Raw genomic sequence first — 18,541 nt, 5'->3', positions numbered from 1 at the left:
TACTCTGGAGGATATCACTGCATGCAAATGCACCTGTCTCCTCCGCTAGCGATCACCAGATTGTCGGGAAGGAAAGCTTTTGTCCCCACAATCTGCTGTAATATCATACTGTGTAAAGGGACCTTGAAAATCTGTGGAGAGACCTCAAAAGAGCAGTCCATACAAGACGGTCCAGAAATCTCAGATCTGGAAGACTTTTGCAAGGAAGAATGGATGAAAATCACTCAAATGAGAATTTTGAGGTTATAAAAGCATTTATAAGCTGTAACACTTGCCACAAGGGGTTCTACTAGGTACTAACCATGCAGGGTGCCCAAAGTTTTCCTTTGGACCCTTTTGTCTTATTTTGAAAATGCAAAAGATAAAAAAAAAATGTTTTTACAAAAATACTAAGGGAATGTTTCATTTGTACCTTTATACCGTTTGGAGATAATTTAATCTTTTTACGGCGGTCACTAAGGGGCCTTAGGCTGGGCCGCCGCTTTAACAGCCTGGACCGGCAGGAGTGCCGATACGGGCTCTTTAACACTTTACATGCCACGGGCAATGGTGCCCGCCACATGTAAAGTAGTGACAGAGGGAGCGGACTCCCTCTGTCTCCAATCGGCACCCCGCAAATGCAATCGCCGGGTGCTGACATGTGTAAAGGCTGGCAGGGCTCTGATGTACGCCCCAGACTAGCCTTGAGTCATTTCCAGCAGGCTGCGCCTCTCTGGCGCAGACTGCAGGTCAATATCAGAATAGCACTGATATTAGTATGCAATGCACTATAGGGATAATGCATTGCATTTTAAAATCAATCAGAATGTTGTCTGTTACAGTCCCCTTGTGGGACTATTAAGTGGTAAAAAAAAAAAGTAAAAAATAAAAAAAAACATTTATTCAATAAAAAAATCCCATTAAAAGTAAATTACGCTTATTTTCCATTGAAAAAACAAGTGGTCCTGCAAAAATCAAGCCCTCACACAACTCAATAGAAATAAAAATAAAAAAGTTATGGGTCTTGGGAAGCAGCAATGCAAAAACGGGAAAAAAACTATATGTATTTAGTATCACGTTAATCATAGTGACCCAAAGAATAATAATGTTATGTTATTTATAACGAAAAATGAACGCCAAAAATGTATAATGTAAAAACACAGTGGCAGTATTGCTGTTTTTCCCATCTCCCTCCAGAAAGAGTTAATAAAATTTAATCAGAAAGTGATGTGTAAGTTAAGCATCCGCAAGCAAGTCTGGGTGCGGTGCGATTTTCACGCATGGTTGCTAGGAGATGATAGGGATGAGCAACCCCGGACCCCATTAAAGTCTATTCACTGCATTATTTTCCCTTATAACATTGTTATAAGGGAAAGTAATAGCATTCTTAATACAGAATGCTAAGTAAATTAGGGCTGGAGGAGTTAAAAAATAAAATAAAAACATAACTCACCTCATCCACTTCATTGCGCAGACAGCATTGTCTTCTTTCTTCTTTCAGGACCTGCCAAAGGACCTTTGATGACATAATCGCGCTCACCGCCTTCTAGCTTCATTCAGCAGGACCTGCGATGACGTTACCACGCTCACCACGTGGTGAGAGCGATGACATCAGTGAAGGTCCTTTTGCAGGTCCTGAAAGAAGAACAAAGAAGAGGATCCCGGCTGCTCGATCAATTAGATGAGGTGAGTTATGTTTTTATTTTATTTTTAACCCTTAATTGACATTATACTTAGCATTCTGTGTTAAAGAATGCTATTATTTTCCATTATAACCATGTTATAATGGAAAATAATAGAATCTACAGAATACCTAACCTAAACCCGAAATTCTGTGAAGAAGTCTGGGTTCCGGTCAGGGTACCACATTCAGTTTTTTCTAAAGCGCGTGCAAAACGCAATGCACTCGCACAGTAAAAACTGAACAACGGAACACAATTGCAGTCAAAACTGCTCGCACGATTTTCACTGAACATACCTGCATCGCATCCAGCGCTTACCCGCGACGCCCGTGTGAAAGAAGCCTAAGGGGTGACCTGGACATACCCACATTTTCACCCAGGCAGCCCCCTAATATGAGCATTGGAGCATTTTATTATATAATTATAACCTAGAAATATTATACATAGAATTATAACACAAAGAAGTATATTATACAGAAATATTATAGATATATATATATATATCTAGACAATAAAAGTATATATAATATATATATATATATATACACACACACACATCTAAAGAAGTATATTATATAGAAATGTGTCTGTGTGTGTATATATATACAGGTCCTTCTAAAAAAATTTGCATATTGTGATAAAGTTCATTATTTTCTGTAATGTACTGATAAACATTAGACTTTCATATATTTTAGATTCATTACACACCAACTGAAGTAGTTCAAGCATTTTATTGTTTTAATATTGATGATTTTGGCATACAGCTCATGAAAACCCAAAATTCCTATCAAAAAATTAGCATATCATGAAAAGGTTCTCTAAACGAGCTATTAACCTAATCATCTGAATCAACTAATTAACTCTAAAACACCTGCAAAAGATTCCTGAGGCTTTTAAAAACTCCCAGCCTGGTTCATTACTCAAAACCGCAATCATGGGTAAGACTGCCGACCTGACTGCTGTCCAGAAGGCAATCATTGACACCCTCAAGCAAGAGGGTAAGACACAGAAAGAAATTTCTGAACGAATAGGCTGTTCCCAGAGTGCTGTATCAAGGCACCTCAGTGGGAAGTCTGTGGGAAGGAAAAAGTGTGGCAGAAAACGCTGCACAACGAGAAGAGGTGACCAGACCCTGAGGAAGATTGTGGAGAAGGACCGATTCCAGACCTTGGGGGACCTGCGGAAGCAGTGGACTGAGTCTGGAGCAGAAACATCCAGAGCCACCGTGTACAGGCGTGTGCAGGAAATGGGCTACAGGTGCCGCATTCCCCAGAAACAGCGGCAGAAGCGCCTGACCTGGGCTACAGAGAAGCAGCACTGGACTGTTGCATGTCATTCGGAAATCAAGGTGCCAGAGTCTGGAGAAAGACTGGGGAGAGGGAAATGCCAAAATGCCTGAAGTCCAGTGTCAAGTTCCCACAGTCAGTGATGGTCTGGGGTTCCATGTCAGCTCCTGGTGTTGGTCCACTGTGTTTTATCAAGGGCAGGGTCAATGCAGCTAGCTATCAGGAGATTTTGGAGCACTTCATGCTTCCATCTGCTGAAAAGCTTTATGGAGATGAAGATTTCATTTTTCAGCACGACCTGGCACCTGCTCACAGTGCCAAAACCACTGGTAAATGGTTTACTGACCATGGTATTACTGTGCTCAATTGGCCTGCTAACTCTCCTGACCTGAACCCCATAGAGAATCTGTGGGATATTGGGAAGAGAAAGTTGATAGACACAAGACCCAACACTCTGGATGAGCTTAAGGCCGCTATCGAAGTATCCTGGGCCTCCATAACACCTCAGCAGTGCCACAGGCTGATTGTCTCCACGCCACGCCGCATTGAAGCAGTCATTTCTGCAAAAGAATTCCCGACCAAGTATTGAGTGCATAACTGAACATAATTATTTGAAGGTTGACTTTTTTTGTATTAAAAACACTTTTCTTTTATTGGTCGGATGAAATATGCTAATTTTCTTAGATAGGAAATTTGGGTTTTCATGAGCTGTATGCCAAAATCATCAATATTAAAACAATAAAAGGCTTGAACTACTTCAGTTGGTGTGTAATGAATCTAAAATATATGAAAGTCTAATGTTTATCAGTACATTACAGAAAATAATGAACTTTATCACAATATGCTATTTTTTTTAGAAGGACCTGTATATATATCATAGGGAAGCACATTATACTGATCCCATATTGTGTGTATATATATCTATATATTACAAAGAAAAAATATGGTGGATTCAGCCCGCACAAGCCCTAGCAGGTGCAGATTGCTATGGCGAAATACAGATACAAACACAAAAACACAAAATGCAATCGCACACTGCAACCAGCACTCTGCCCTACTTTTATGCTGGATGTTGAATAAGGCATTGGTGTACATTTTGGCCAAAGCGTAATAAGCCAATCACCACGTCAAGGTCGCCTTCATGAGTGGTCCCTAACACTAGTTCCTACCTGTTATGGGCCATGACAGCCACACAAAGTCCAGGGAGTGTAGGTATAGCATGCACGCCAAGCACACTCTGCTTTTAACCCCGTCCGGTGCCATTACAGCTTTCATCGGATCCAGGGATGCAAGTACCAACATGCATGCTGAGCCCACTATATACTTCTCCTGGAGCCTAATGGCTACTGGTAGGTGCTATATAAGCAGACTCAGTTTTAGGCCTCATGCACACGACCGTTGTGTGCATCCGTGGCCGTTGTACGTTTTTTTTCGCGGACCCATTGACTTTCAATGGGTCCGTGGAAAAATCGGAAAATGCACCGTTTTGCAGCCGAGACCGTGATCCGTGTTTCCTGTCCGTCAAAAAAATAAGACCTGTCCTATTTTTTTGACGGACAACGGTTCACGGACCCATTCAAGTCAATGGGTCCGTGAAAGAACACGGATGCACACAAGATTGGCATCCGTGTCCGTGATCCGTGGCCGTAGGTTACTTTCATACAGACAGATCCGAAGATCCGACAGTATAGCAGATCCGACAGTATATTCTAACACAGAGGCGTTCCCATGGTGATGGGGACGCTTCAGGTTAGAATATACTGAAAAACTGTGTACATGACTGCCCCCTGCTGCCTGGCAGCACCTGCCAGGCAGCAGGGGGCAGACCCCCACCCCCCCCTGTTTTTAACTCATTGGTGTCCAGTGGGCCCCCCCTCCCTCCGATGTAGATAACTCATTGGTGGCCAGTGGGCCCTCTCCCCTCCCTCCCCCTCCTAATTAAAATCACCCCCCCTATCATTGGTGGCAGTGGAGAGTACCGATCGGAGTCCCAGTGTAATCGCTGGGGCTCCGATCGGTAACCATGGCAACCGGTACGCTACTGCAGTCCCGGTTGCCATGGTTACTTAGCAATTTGTAGAAGCTTCATACTTACCTGCGAGCTGCGATGTCTGTGACCAGCCGGGAGCTCCTCCTACTGGTAAGTGACAGGTCTGTGCTATAGGCAATGACACAGACATCGCAGCAGCAAGCAGGTAAGTATGAATCTTCTACAATTGTACTATTGCTAAGTAACCATGGCAACCAGGGCTGCAGTAGCGTCCTGGTTGCCATGGTTACCGATCGGAGCCCCAGCGATTAAACTGGGACTCCGATCGGAACTCCGCTGCCACCAATGATGGGGGGGGGGGGGAATGGGAGACCGCACACTGCCACCAATGTTACTGCTATAGAGGGATGGGGGGGGGCGATGGTGGTTGGCACACTGTGCCACCAACGATTTAATACAATAGAGGGAGGGAGGGGGGGGCGATGGTGGGCGCACACTGTGCCACCAACGATTTATTACAATAGAGGGAGGGGGGGGCGATGGTGGGCGCACACTGTGCCACCAACGATTTATTACAATAGAGGGAGGGAGGGGGGGGGGCGATGGTGGGCGCACACTGTGCCACCAACGATTTATTACAATAGAGGGAGGGAGGGGGGGCGATGGTGGGCGCACACTGTGCCACCAACGATATTCAAACTGGGGAGGGGGGGAGGGCTGCCCCCTGCCGCCTGGCAGCCCTGATCTCTTACAGGGGAATATGATAGTACAATTAACCCCTTTAGGTGCCGCACCTGAAGGGGTTAATTGTGCTATCATATCCCCCTGTAAGAGATCGGGTGCTGCCAGGCAGCAGGGGGCAGTCTTGTACAAAGTTTGTAGTGTATTCTAACCTGAAGCGTCCCCATCACCATGGGAACGCCTCTGTGTTAGAATATACTGTCGGATCTGAGGTTCACGAAGTAGCTCATATCCGACAGTATATTCTAACATAGAGGCGTTCCCATGGTGATGGGGACGCTTCAAGTTAAAATATACCATCGGATTGGAGAAAACTCCAATCCGATGGTATAAAAGAACTCCAGACTTTACATTGAAAGTCAATGGGGACGGATCCGTTTGAAATGGCACCATATTGTGTCAACATCAAACGGATCTGTCCCCATTGACTTGCATTGTAATTCAGGACGGATCCGTTTGGCTCCGCACGGCCAGGCGGACACCAAAACGACTTTTTTTTCATGTCCGTGGATCCTCCAAAAATCAAGGAAGACCCACGGACGAAAAAACGGTCACGGATCACGGACCCACGGACCCCGTTTTTGCGGACCGTGAAAAAAAAAACTGTCGTGTGCATGAGGCCTAAATCTCACATTTGATGATGGACCACAGGTTCTCAATGGGGTTCAGATCAGGTGAACAAGGAGGCCATGTCATTAGATTTTCTTCTTTTATACCCTTTCTTGCCAGCCACGCTTAGGAGTACTTGGACGCGTGTGATGGAGCATTGTCCTGCATGAAAATCATGTTTTTCTTGAAGGATGCAGACTTCTTCCTGTACCACTGCTTGAAGAAGGTGTCTTCCAGAAACTGGCAGTAGGACTGGGAGTTGAGCTTGACTCCATCCTCAACCCAAAAAGGCCCCACAAGCTCATCTTTGATGATACCAGCCCAAACCAGTACTCCACCTCCACCTTGCTGGCGTCTGAGTCGGACTGGAGCTCTCTGCCCTTTACCAATCCAGCCATCTGGCCCATCAAGACTCACTCTCATTTCATCAGTCCATAAAACCTTAGAAAAATCAGTCTTGAGATATTTCTTGGCCCAGTCTTGACGTTTCAGCTTGTGTGTCTTGTTCAGTGGTGGTCGTCTTTCAGCCTTTCTTACCTTGGCCATGTCTCTGAGTATTGCACACCTTGTGCTTTTGGGCACTCCAGTGATGTTGCAGCTCTGAAATATGGCCAAACTGGTGGCAAGTGGCATCTTGGCAGCTGCACGCTTGACTTTTCTCAGTTCATGGGCAGTTATTTTGCGCCTTGGTTTTTCCACACGCTTCTTGCGACCCTGTTGACTATTTTGAATGAAACGCTTGATTGTTCGATGATCACGCTTCAGAAGCTTTGCAATTTTAAGAGTGCTGCATCCCTCTGCAAGATATCTCACTATTTTTTTCTTTTCTGAGCCTGTCAAGTCCTTCTTTTGACCCATTTTGCCAAAGGAAAGGAAGTTGCCTAATAATTATGCACACCTGATATAGGGTGTTGATGTCATTAGACCACACCCCTTCTCATTACAGAGATGCACATCACCTAATATGCTTGGAGTAAGACAACATGCATAAAGAGGATGATGTGGTCAAAATACTCATTTGCCTAATAATTCTGCACTCCCTGTAGAGATATATATATATATATATATATATATATAACATAGGGAAGCACATTATACTGATCCCATATTCTGTATGTATAGTGATGGATAAGGTGTTCCCTGGTTCATCACTGATGACTGCACCCCATGACTCCCCCATCTACAGACAAGCACAACCAGGGGCACTGACAATAAAGCGCCCTGCCACTGCCCCCTTATCGCCCAATCTTTCGGGTGCTTTTAGACTCTCCTTAGGTCGCAGAACAGGGGAAAGATGCCGGCGGCGGTATTTGGGGTGTCCCTCACCTGTGGGTCAGGGTCCTCGGGGTAGAGCTCTGTCAGGCAACGATTCAGTCTCTGGGAAATGACAACTGATCCAAAGTTCTGTAGCGAGTCGTCTCCCAGGGACACCGCGTCTCCATGGTGACCGCTGCGCCGTACACCGCCGATAGGTGTCACGTGACCGACGTGTTTGGGGAGGAGCTTAGAAGGTTCACAAAGCAGTCTCCAGTACAAGGATGGGATCATTCCTCCTCCCTGCAGCGCCCGACGAGACTCCGCCTCTTCCCCATGACATCATACCTTCCTGGAGCAACTCCTTCTAGTCACTACCCTGGTATTCCAGGGGATGAGGGCGTTTCCATGGTTCCCTATTACGCTGTTTTTTACTGAAGTATAAAGCCCTTGTCAGACATGGAAGCCATCCTACATAGGACCCTGCCGCTCCTGGTCCTGTCTGCTCTCACAGCACTAGCGGCTGTGGCTGGGCCCACCCTGGAGAGCGCAACCACCCAAGGTAATCTCCAGACCGCCGTGCCCGGTGGGTACGTGCCAGCAGTTCCTGTAACTAGTGAGTAGTGTGCGTCAAGCCTGTGCCATGTCCTGCATCCTACTGGCGACATGCGTCACGTTCTCAGGCCTGAATGCTGGCACACGTTACTGCCATGTCTACATTGTGCTCCAACCATGTGTTACTGTGTGCCCAGGGCATGTATGTGCACAGTGTACAGAGAGGTGTCACATGTAGTAGGATGGTTGTATAGTCTAATAAGGAAAGTTATCACCTCTGTGTATGTGACATAATACTGTATGGTATAGCAGGAGGTGCCCTCTGTGTATGTGACATAATACTGTATGGTATAGCAGGAGGTGCCCTCTGTGTATGTGACGTCATACTGTATGGTATAGAAGGAGGTACCCTCTGTGTATGTGCCATAATACTGTATGGTATAGCAGGAGGTGCCCTCTGTGTATGTGACATAATACTGTATGGTATAGCAGGAGGTGCCCTCTGTGTATGTGACATAATACTGTATGGTATAGCAGGAGGTGCCCTCTGTGTATGTGACATAATACTGTATGGTATAGCAGGAGATTCCCCTCTGTGTATGTGACATAATACTGTATGGTATAGCAGGAGGTGCCCTCTGTGTATGTGACATAATACTGTATGGTATAGCAGGAGGTGCCCTCTGTGTATGTGACATAATACTGTATGGTATAGCAGGAGGTGCCATAATACTGTATGGTATAGCAGGAGATTCCCCTCTGTGTATGTGACATAATACTGTATGGTATAGCAGGAGATTCCCCTCTGTGTATGTGACATAATACTGTATGGTATAGCAGGAGGTGACATAATACTGTATGGTATAGCAGGAGATTCCCCTCTGTGTATGTGACATAATACTGTATGGTATAGCAGGAGGTGCCATAATACTGTATGGTATAGAAGGAGGTACCCTCTGTGTATGTGCCATAATACTGTATGGTATAGCAGGAGGTGCCATAATACTGTATGGTATAGAAGGAGGTACCCTCTGTGTATGTGACATAATACTGTATGGTATAGCAGGAGATTCCCCTCTGTGTATGTGACATAATACTGTATGGTATAGCAGGAGGTGCCCTCTGTGTATGTGCCATAATACTGTATGGTATAGCAGGAGGTGCCCTCTGTGTATGTGCCATAATACTGTATTGTATACTGTAGAAGGAGATCCCCTCCTCCTGCCCTATATGTTGTACACCTGACTCCCATTGTAAAAGACAGGGAAATAAGTTTCTATGCAATAAATGATTTTTTTGTATTGAAAAGTCTAGCTGCCTTAGATTTTTCTAGGCTGCTAATAATAATAAAAAAACAAGAGTTACTAATGTAAGTGAATGGGATCCCATTGCGACCCCAGTTTGCGGAGACGGCAGATCTCCACTTGCAAGAAATGCAACGCAGTTGAATCCTTGCGACTGTTGTGTCGCAGCGAGTTGCAGGTCGCTACCCAGTTCAATTACATTACTTGTGATGAGTCTTGAAATCAACTTCACCTGTCTAAAGACATACTGATAGGGACCGCCTGCTGCTAATGTCTGTAAAGTGCTGCGGAATATAGTAGCGCTATATAAGTTTAGGGGGTTATCCGATTTCAGATACCCCCCCCCCCCATTTGCTGTGCCCCTCACCAGTAATATACTTACTAGGTAATATAATTGCCTAGCATCGGGGGGGGAGGGGTAGCAGCCAATGGCAGACGGGGACGTGCCTCCCTAGCATCGCGGGTGATGCTAGGGAGGCTCATCCCCGTCCCCGCTTGCCATTGGCTGCTGACCCAACCCCTTCCCTCTCCGGGTGGCAGGGAAAAGCAGCGGTACGGGGACCAGGAGTGGCGTGGGGAGCGGGGTGAGCATATTACCTGTGAGGGGCCAGCACATGGGGGATGTTTCTGAAATCAGATAACCCCTTTAATAAAATAAATAAAATACTGTATATAGAGCCACAAGGACACCATGTGCTTGAGGCCGTGGGCATTGGCATATGTTGGCACGCACTGGCAGCATGCCTTGTGTTGCTATGATCTGTTAATAGCTGGGCTGCCCTGTAATGTGTTTCACATTTGTGCGCTTGGCCTTTATGTTCCTTTTTAGTTACCAGGAGTCGGGCTATTTCTCGTTTTTGGTTGTGTAACCTCTGATGGTTTCTGTGTCTCCCTGCTCTCTACTTCCTCATTATCGTGTTTAGTTGGCGATTAAATTGGGTGTCGGATTCTTGGGTCATGTGACTTCCTTGTTCTTCAGCGCCACAAGCGTAAGATTCTATATTGGTTTATTACTATATGTACTTTCCATTAACTTCTTCCTGGACCACTCCGTAAACCTATGGCACACGCTTAGGTGTCAGCTGTAACCTGGGGTTAACTCCAAACGACGTTTAACTTCTTAGATCCTCCAGTCAGTAATGACCAAAGAAACAGTGTTTTGCAGAGGGACATGGCTCCTCAGTAAGCACAATCTTGAGGTGTCTTTGGGTTGCCATACGTCTGGGAGCCTAAGAAAAGGCCATCATTCTGCCACATATGGTCTTAAGTTAAGGAGTTCCAGAGTTGCAAATCTTGGAATAACTCTGAATATAACGCCTCCTATTTCGTTTAGTAGTAGGACACCTTTTGAGGCGCAAAGTGCCTTACTCTACCTCTTTATACCTCTGCTTGCATATGAAGGCCTACCATGATTTTTCTGTGCAAATTCAGCAGAGAAGATCACAGCATGTTGCATCTCCTTTCAGATTAAGGAGCTATTCTTCTCTCCACTCTAGCTTTTAGGGGAGAAAATGTCCCTCGTACGGTATAGCATGTGGTGGAGCCTGGCATGGTGGAGCAGAAAGTCCTATATGCCCAAATGTAGGGAGCTTTTTACTGAGGGCTTGAAAGCCTTGTGTTAAAAAAGAAGACACATTGCTAGTAGAGGAAGGTTAGCTATACATACACTGTGAAAGCTTGGTAACTGTCCCAGAGCTGACGTATTTGGAAACCGTCCAGGTCAGGAAGTTCCCTTATTGCGACACAATGTCTTGACCTTCTTACACCCAGGGGGAAACGCAGCTGTATTCCATGCTTGTTGGAGAAGTTTGTAGCTGCTATATACTACCTTGTGTGTGTATATAGTCTTCAGGCTCATGCATTGCAGATCTGCAAAACCCGAATACCAGATGTGTGCATAATGCGGACAATAATAGGGCGTGTTCTATATTTTCCCATTAAAGTGAATGGGTCTGCAACTGACCCACAAAAAATGCGGACAAACAATACGTTCATGTGCATGAGCCCATAAAGGTAAAAAAATCTTTACATATTTCATGTTTTGTTTCATTTTCTTTGTGAAAAGAAGCTAAGTCTGTGTCATGGTATCTACGGTATGTCCAAAATATAACGCAAACAGTTTACACCCAAAACTTGCAAATTAGGGGACACTTCATATTTGCGCCATGATTTGTGGCTTTTCTCGCAGCTTTTTAAAAATGGGGAGAAAAAGTGGGCAGGACCTCATGCCGCCCAAAGGATTTACTATCTTTTATGCCAGAAGCTGGGGTAAATGATGGTTCATAGCTAGTGTAAGTTTGAACTTGTGCCACACGGACTGCCTGGAGATATGCCAAATTTATTGAGCCCGTGCCTATTATTTTGGCGCATTCTATATCAGCTGACTTTATACTAAGACTGGTATTTGTAATACCAGTCTTAGTAAATCTGCCCCAGTATCTCCCAAGTGAAGTGTGAGCATCTTAGAATAATTGGTTTTGTAACGGAGACATGATTAACGAATCTTAAGTCATTTTCAAATGCTGAACACGACTAAGATGTTTAAAATGCCAGATTGGTTCCTGTTTCTAAAGAGGGTAAAATGAAAGAGCGCAGAGTTTAATGAGGTTTAGTTTGTCCTGATCTCCTACTTTACAACCGAAGTAAAAGGGCTCATGCACACGACCATCCCTGGTGCAGATGCGAGCTGTAAGATACGACCGAAGATAGGACTGCAGCTATCTTTTGCGGAGCAGAGGCACGGATCGGAAGCACTAAATGTTCTATCTTTGGCTGTATGTTGATCGTAGGCCCATTTAAGTAAAAGGGTCCGCAAACAGACTGCACACGGCCAGTGCCCGCGGACTGCGATTTGCGGTCAACAGCAGACACTGAGCCATTACAGTCATGTGCATGAGGCCTAAGACGTAGGCTTTTTGTATGATTGCTGTTAGATGGCGTTTACCAGAGGCAACTATAACTTGGCCACAAAGGTAACAGAACTGATTTGCACAGTTCGCGCTCTTACGTATATATCAAAACGGTCTTAACCTGTTCACGAGTGAAGCAGGTGCCGTAGCCACACAGTGCCTGCTGTTTTAAACATGTCCTTCATTGGCAGTAACGCCGATTAAAGTGCAAGTGCTATAAACGATACTGAATGCCAAAGTCAGTTATCCATATTGCTTCTGTGTCTCCTCCAGGATGGTGCCAGCCCCGACGCTCGTTTCGGCGATCCTTCGTACTCCTTTTGCTAAGCTAAAAGTCCTCCATGTCCGATCTTAGCTTAGCGAAGCAGGCAGGAGCCCGCCTCCTCTCAGCTAATCCTGGCATAGCAAATGGTTACAGGGTACCCATGTGCTATGCCAGGAGTTAGTAATCCTCTGAGGGACACAGACAGGAGCAGCAATGTGCGCTCCTGCCCGTACTCCGTTCTCTGCCACCCCATTCATAAAGTGTAGAGGCCGTACTCCGTACACCTCCTCTGTGCTGTCAGCGATGTAGAGAATAGTGAATTTAAAGCGCGCAGGAAATCAGGGCTTTAGTGGGGAATAGCGTTAGTAAAAATTCAAAATCGGCACATAAAGTATGTGCATTTGGGACATTTAAAAAAAAAAAAAAAAACTTGATTAAAAGTTTAGTTACTCTTTTTAAAGGGGTATTCCCATCTGACCACGTTCATCTCCTGCTGTCTACTTTTGCTCCTCCTTGTTCCCCGGCCCTGAAGCTATGTGGGCGGTACTCTTCCCGTTTCATCACATGACATGTGCGCGCTCCCGATGCTAGCAGTGCTGTACCAGATGCTGCTCCTTATAACCCTTGATAATGATATGAAAAGAAGGGCTTGTGCGTGTGTCTAGTAGGAGGAGGTTGGAGAAGTGGCACTGCACAGCACCAGCGTTGGGCTACTTTCACACTAGCGTTTTTTGCGGATCCGTCATGGATCTGCAAATAAAACGCTTCCATTACAATAATACAACTGCATGCATCCGTCACAAACGGATCCGGTTGTATTATGTCTTCTATAGCCATGACGGATCAGTCTTGAACTCCATTGAAAGTCAATGGGGAACGGATCTGTTTTCTATTGTGTCAGAGAAAACTGATCCGTCCCCCATTGACTTGCATTGTGTGTCAGGACGGATCTGTTTGGCTCCGCTTCGTGAGGCGGACAGCAAAACGCTGCAGGCCTCCAGAGCAGAATGGTGATGGAACGGAGGCAAATTGATGCATTCTGAGCGGATCCTTTTCCATTCAGAATGCATCAGGGCAAAACTGATCAGTTTTGGACCGCTTGTGAGAGCCCTAAATGGATCGAGATTTCCGCGCGGGTGCAATGCGTGAGGTGAACACGTTGCACCCGCACTGAATCCGGACCAATTCACTTCTATGGGGCTGTGCACATGAGCGGTGATTTTCACGCAACGCAGGCCCCATAGAAGTGAATGGGGCTGAGTGAAAATCGCAAGCATCCACGATCAAGTGCGGATGTGGTGCGATTTTCACTCATGGTTGCTAAGATAACAGTCTATTCACTGTATTATTTTCCCTTATAACATGGTTATAAGGGAAAATAATAGCATTCTTTAATACAGAATTCTTAGTAGGTGGTCAATTGAGGGTTAAAAAATAATTAACTCCCCTCCTCCTCCTCTTGATCGCGTAGCTGCCGGTCTATTCTTACTACTTTAAACATGAGCTGCCGGCTAAAGGACCTGTGGTAACCATGTGATTGGACCATGTGATGTGATGTCACCACAGGTCCTTTAGCCGGCAGCTCATGATTAAAGAAGTAAGAAGAGACTGGCAGCTACGCGATCAAGAGGAGAAGGTGAGTTAATTATTTTGTATTTTTTTACCCTCAATTGACCACCTACTTAGCATTCTGTATCAAAGAATGCTATTATTTTCCCTTATAACCATGTTATAAGGGAAAATAATAACATCTACACAACACCGAACCCAAACCTGAACTTCAGTGAAGAAGTTCGGGTCTGGGTACCACAGTCAGTTGTTTTTTTTTTTGTTTTTTTTTATCACGCGCGTGCAAAACTTAACAACGGTACGCAATCGCAGTCAAAACTGACTGCAATTGGGTACCTACTTGTGCGGGTTTGCCGCAGTACACCCGGGACGCATCCTCAACAAATCAGCACACCCGTGTGAACTCAGCCTTAGGCTACTTTCACACTGGAGTTCTAGGTCTAGCTTGTGAGATCCGTTTCAGGGCTCTCACAAGCGGCCCAAAATGGATCAGTTCAGCCCCAATGCATTTTGAATGGATAATGATCCGTTCAGAATGCATCAATTTGGCTGCGTTTGGTCTCCGTTGTGTTTTTTAGACGGACACTAAATCGCAGCTTGCAGCGTTTAGGTGACCGTCTCACTATGCGGATCCGTCTAGACTTACAATGTAAGTCAATGGGGACAGATCCGTTTTTCACTGACACAATATGGTGCAATTGAAAACTGATTCGTCCCCTATTGACTTTCAATGTAAGTCAAGACGGATCCGTTTTCACTTTAGACTTTTTCTTTTTTTAATGAATAATGCAAATGGATCCGTTATTAACGGATACAAGTGTTTGCATTATTCGTGCGGATCCGTCTGTGCAGAAAATAAGGATCCGCACAAAACGCGAGCGTGAAAGTAGCCTTATCTGCAGCCCAGGCAGCGTCCATTTCAGTGTTTATGGGTGTGACGGAGACCGGAGCAGAAGGAATGCTTCAGACTGTTATCTCTGAGCTGCTCTCAGGCTTCCACAACCCTCGTTCATACCAGACACATCTGCAGTGCACTCTCCTGTCCTACAGAACATGACTGTGGAGTACAGCATTGCTGTGCCTCGCTGCTCATATGCTGTGTCTCCTCGATAAGCGCTGACTCTCCAGTGAGACAGTTGCAGAGGAGCACGGCATGAAGGCTGTGACAGCGGGTCCCTGCTCTGTGCATGATGCTTCCCTATTTACCTGCACAGCAGAAGATCGATACAGAGCGGCTTCACAGTTTACAGCACAGTGGCCGGCCGGGGAGCTAGTGCGCATGAGCAAGCAATGTGCAGTCCAGCCACATAGAGGCAGTACCGCAGTGGTGGCCGTAACGAATGGAAACAGAAGATAAACATAGAAGGGGAAGGAGGAGGAATACTTGGCAAACAAGTCAGAAAAAATAAAATAAAAGGTAATTGCAAAAGTTTATAATTTTACATTAGGAACTAGTTTAAAGGGAACCTGTCATCAGCTTTCTGCTGACCTCACTTAGGGCAGGATAAAGTAATGACAGAAATGCTGATGTCAGCGGTGTGTCACTCATCAGCTCAAAGTAAGAGGTTCCTAAGAACCAGCATCATAATCATTGCAGCCCAGGCCTGGAAAAGAGTCAAATCTACCTGAGAAGAGTCATGGTTATTATAATCTCCTGCTCTCCTGTCCATCTGCTGATTGGCAGTTCTCTCCTACAGAGAAAGACAGAAAACTAGGTAGAAGACTGTCAGTCATCAGCAGGGAGAGCAGGAATCTATGTATAACATGACTCTTCTCAGGTGGCCGGGACTCTTTTCCAGGCCCAGTCTGCAATGATTGTGATGTTGGTTCTCAGCAACCACTTACTTTTAACTGATAAATGACAGACTGCGGAAATCAACTCACCTGTCTCTACTTTATTCTGCCGTTAGTATGGACAGCATAAAGGTGATGACAGATTCCCTTTAAGGCCTCATGCACACGACCGTTGTGTGCATCCGTGGCCGTTGTGCCGTTTTCTTTTTTTTTTTTTTCGCGGACCCATTGACTTTCAATGGGTCCGTAGAAAAATCTGAATATGCACTGTTTTGCAGCCGCATCCGTGATCCGTGTTTCCTGTCCGTCAAAAAAATAAGACCTGTCCTATTTTTTTTGACGGACAACAGTTCACGGACCCATTCAAGTCAATGGGTCCGTGAAAAAACACGGATGCATACAAGATGTGTCCGTGATCTGTGGCCGTAGGTTACTTTCATACAGACGGATCCGAAGATCCGTCTGCATAAAAGCTTTTTCAGAACTGAGTTTTCACTTCGTGAAAACTCAGATCCGACAGTATATTCTAACACAGAGGCGTTCCCATGGTGATGGGGACACTTATAGTTAGAATATACTTTGAACTGTGTACATGACTGCCCCCTGCTGCCTGGCAGCACCCGATCTCTTACAGGGGGCTGTGATCCGCACAATTAACCCCTCAAGTGCCGCACCTTTCTTTTTTATTTTTTATAATTTTTTTATTTTGCGGCCCTATTGAAGTGAATGGGTCCGCACCTGAGCCGCAAAAAATGCGGCTCGGATGCGGACCACAACAACGGTCGTGTGCATGAGGCCTCAGGCTACATGCACATGACCATATGTGTTTTGCGGTCCGCAAATTGTAGACCCACAAAAAAAAGGCTGACATCCGTGTGGTGTTTTTTTTTTTTTTTTTTTTTTTTTTTTTTTTTTGCGGATCCATTGAAACAATGCCTAAAACGGACAAGAATAGGACATATGAATTTTTTTTTAGCGGGGCTACGGAACGGACATACTGATGCGGACAGCACTGACACGGAAACAAAATACATTCGTGTGCACGAGGCCTAAGACTACATGCACATGAACGTATTTAGTCTCTGTGCCGTTTTTCTTGCGGATGGGGTGCGGACCCATTCATTTCAATGCTTCCGCAAAAAATGCAGACAGTACACCGCATGCTGTCCGCATCATTATGTCCATTATGCATACGGATGTCATCCGTTTTTGTGTGGATCCGCAATTTGCGGACTGCAAAACACATACATACGTTCGTGTGCATGTAGCCTAAGAGAGCTGCTGCTAAAATGCCATTACAAAGCAGCAAACTGGTATTATGAAGCTGCTGGTGCCTCTTGAGGCCCGCAAACCTCAAGATGTAGGATCCTCCAGAGGTTTGCAGTTGTTCATAAACCTACTATTCAGCCACCCCTAACCAATGCTCACAAGCAGAAATGGTTGCAGTGGGCCCTCCATGAAGACTAAGGCCTCTTTCACACGGGCGTCAGTTTTTTTTTGCCCGGATAAGAGGCGGGTGCGTTGCGGGAAAATGCGCGATTTTTCCACGCAAGTGCAAAACATTGTCATGCGTTGCACTCGCGTGAGAAAAATCGCGCATGTTTGGTACCCAAACCCGAACTTCTTCACAGAAGTTCAGGCTTGGGATTGATGTTCTGAAGATTGTATTATTTTCCCTTATAACATGGTTATAAGGGAAAATAATAGCATTCTGAATACAGAATGCATAGTAAAACAGCGCTAGAGGGGTTAAAAAAATAAAAAATTTAACTCACCTTAGTCCACTTGATCGCGAAGCCCGGCATCTCCTTGTGTCTCCTCTGCTGAACAGGACCTGGGGTGAGCTGCTGCATTAAATAGAGGTTAAGGACCTTTGATGACGTCACTCCAGTCATCACATGGTACGTCACATGATCTTTTACCATGGTGATTCACCATGGTAAAAGACCATGTGATGACCGGAGTGACGTCATCAAAGGTCCTTAACCTCTATTTAATGGAGCAGCTCACCCCAGGTCCTGTTCAGCAGAGGAGACACAAGGAGATGCCGGGCTTCGCGATCAAGTGGACTAAGGTGAGTTACATTTTTTTTTTTTTTAACCCCTCCAGCCCTATTGTACTATGCATTCTGTATTCAGAATGCTATTATTTTCCCTTATAACCATGTTATAAGGGAAAATAATAATGATCGGGTCTCCATCCTGATCGTCTCCTAGCAACCGTGCGTGAAAATCGCACCGCATCCGTACTTGCTTGCAGATGCTATGCGATTTTCACGCTTCCTATTCACTTCTATGGGGCCTGCGTCGCATGAAAATCGGACAATATAGAGCATGCTGCGATTTTCACTCAACAAGTGATGCATGAAAATCACCGCTCATGTGCACAGCCCCATAGAAATGAATGGGTCAGGATTCAGTGCGGGTGCAATACGTTCACCGCACACATCGCACCCGCACGGAAAACTCGCCCGTGTGAAAGTGGCCTAATTATCAAACAGTATTTTTTACTGATGAGTGCCGTGCAACCCTGGATGGTCCAGATGGATGGAGTAGTGGATGGTGGATGGCCACCATGTCCTAACAAGGCTGCGACGTCAGCAAG

At 45.4% G+C, this 18,541-nt stretch overlaps 2 protein-coding genes across 4 annotated transcripts in view; one reads left to right on the top strand and one right to left on the bottom strand.

The window, feature by feature from the left end:
• The window catches only part of RSPH3 (radial spoke head 3), a 50,778-nt gene extending 43,017 nt beyond the window's left edge, over positions 1 to 7,761 (bottom strand). Inside the window, exon 1 of the mRNA XM_044291643.1 lies at positions 7,614 to 7,761. The gene's annotated coding sequence lies outside the window, so the exon portion shown is untranslated. The remainder of the gene's footprint in view (positions 1 to 7,613) is intronic.
• Positions 7,762 to 7,861: 100 nt separating this feature from the next.
• IFNGR1 (interferon gamma receptor 1) overlaps positions 7,862 to 18,541 on the top strand; it is a 51,925-nt gene continuing 41,245 nt past the window's right edge. For all 3 annotated transcript variants that reach the window (XR_006388825.1, XM_044291642.1, XM_044291641.1), the window contains exon 1: positions 7,862 to 8,103. Coding sequence is in view for 2 of the 3 variants with exons in the window: in XM_044291642.1 (XP_044147577.1) it covers positions 8,001 to 8,103 (103 nt within the window). In the remaining variant the exon portion in view is untranslated. The remainder of the gene's footprint in view (positions 8,104 to 18,541) is intronic.

This window comes from Bufo gargarizans, chromosome 4 (assembly GCF_014858855.1).
Source record: "Bufo gargarizans isolate SCDJY-AF-19 chromosome 4, ASM1485885v1, whole genome shotgun sequence".
NCBI lineage: Eukaryota > Metazoa > Chordata > Amphibia > Anura > Bufonidae > Bufo > Bufo gargarizans.
Note: the sequence above shows the minus strand (reverse complement) of the source record. Positions and strands in the feature narration are given on the sequence as shown.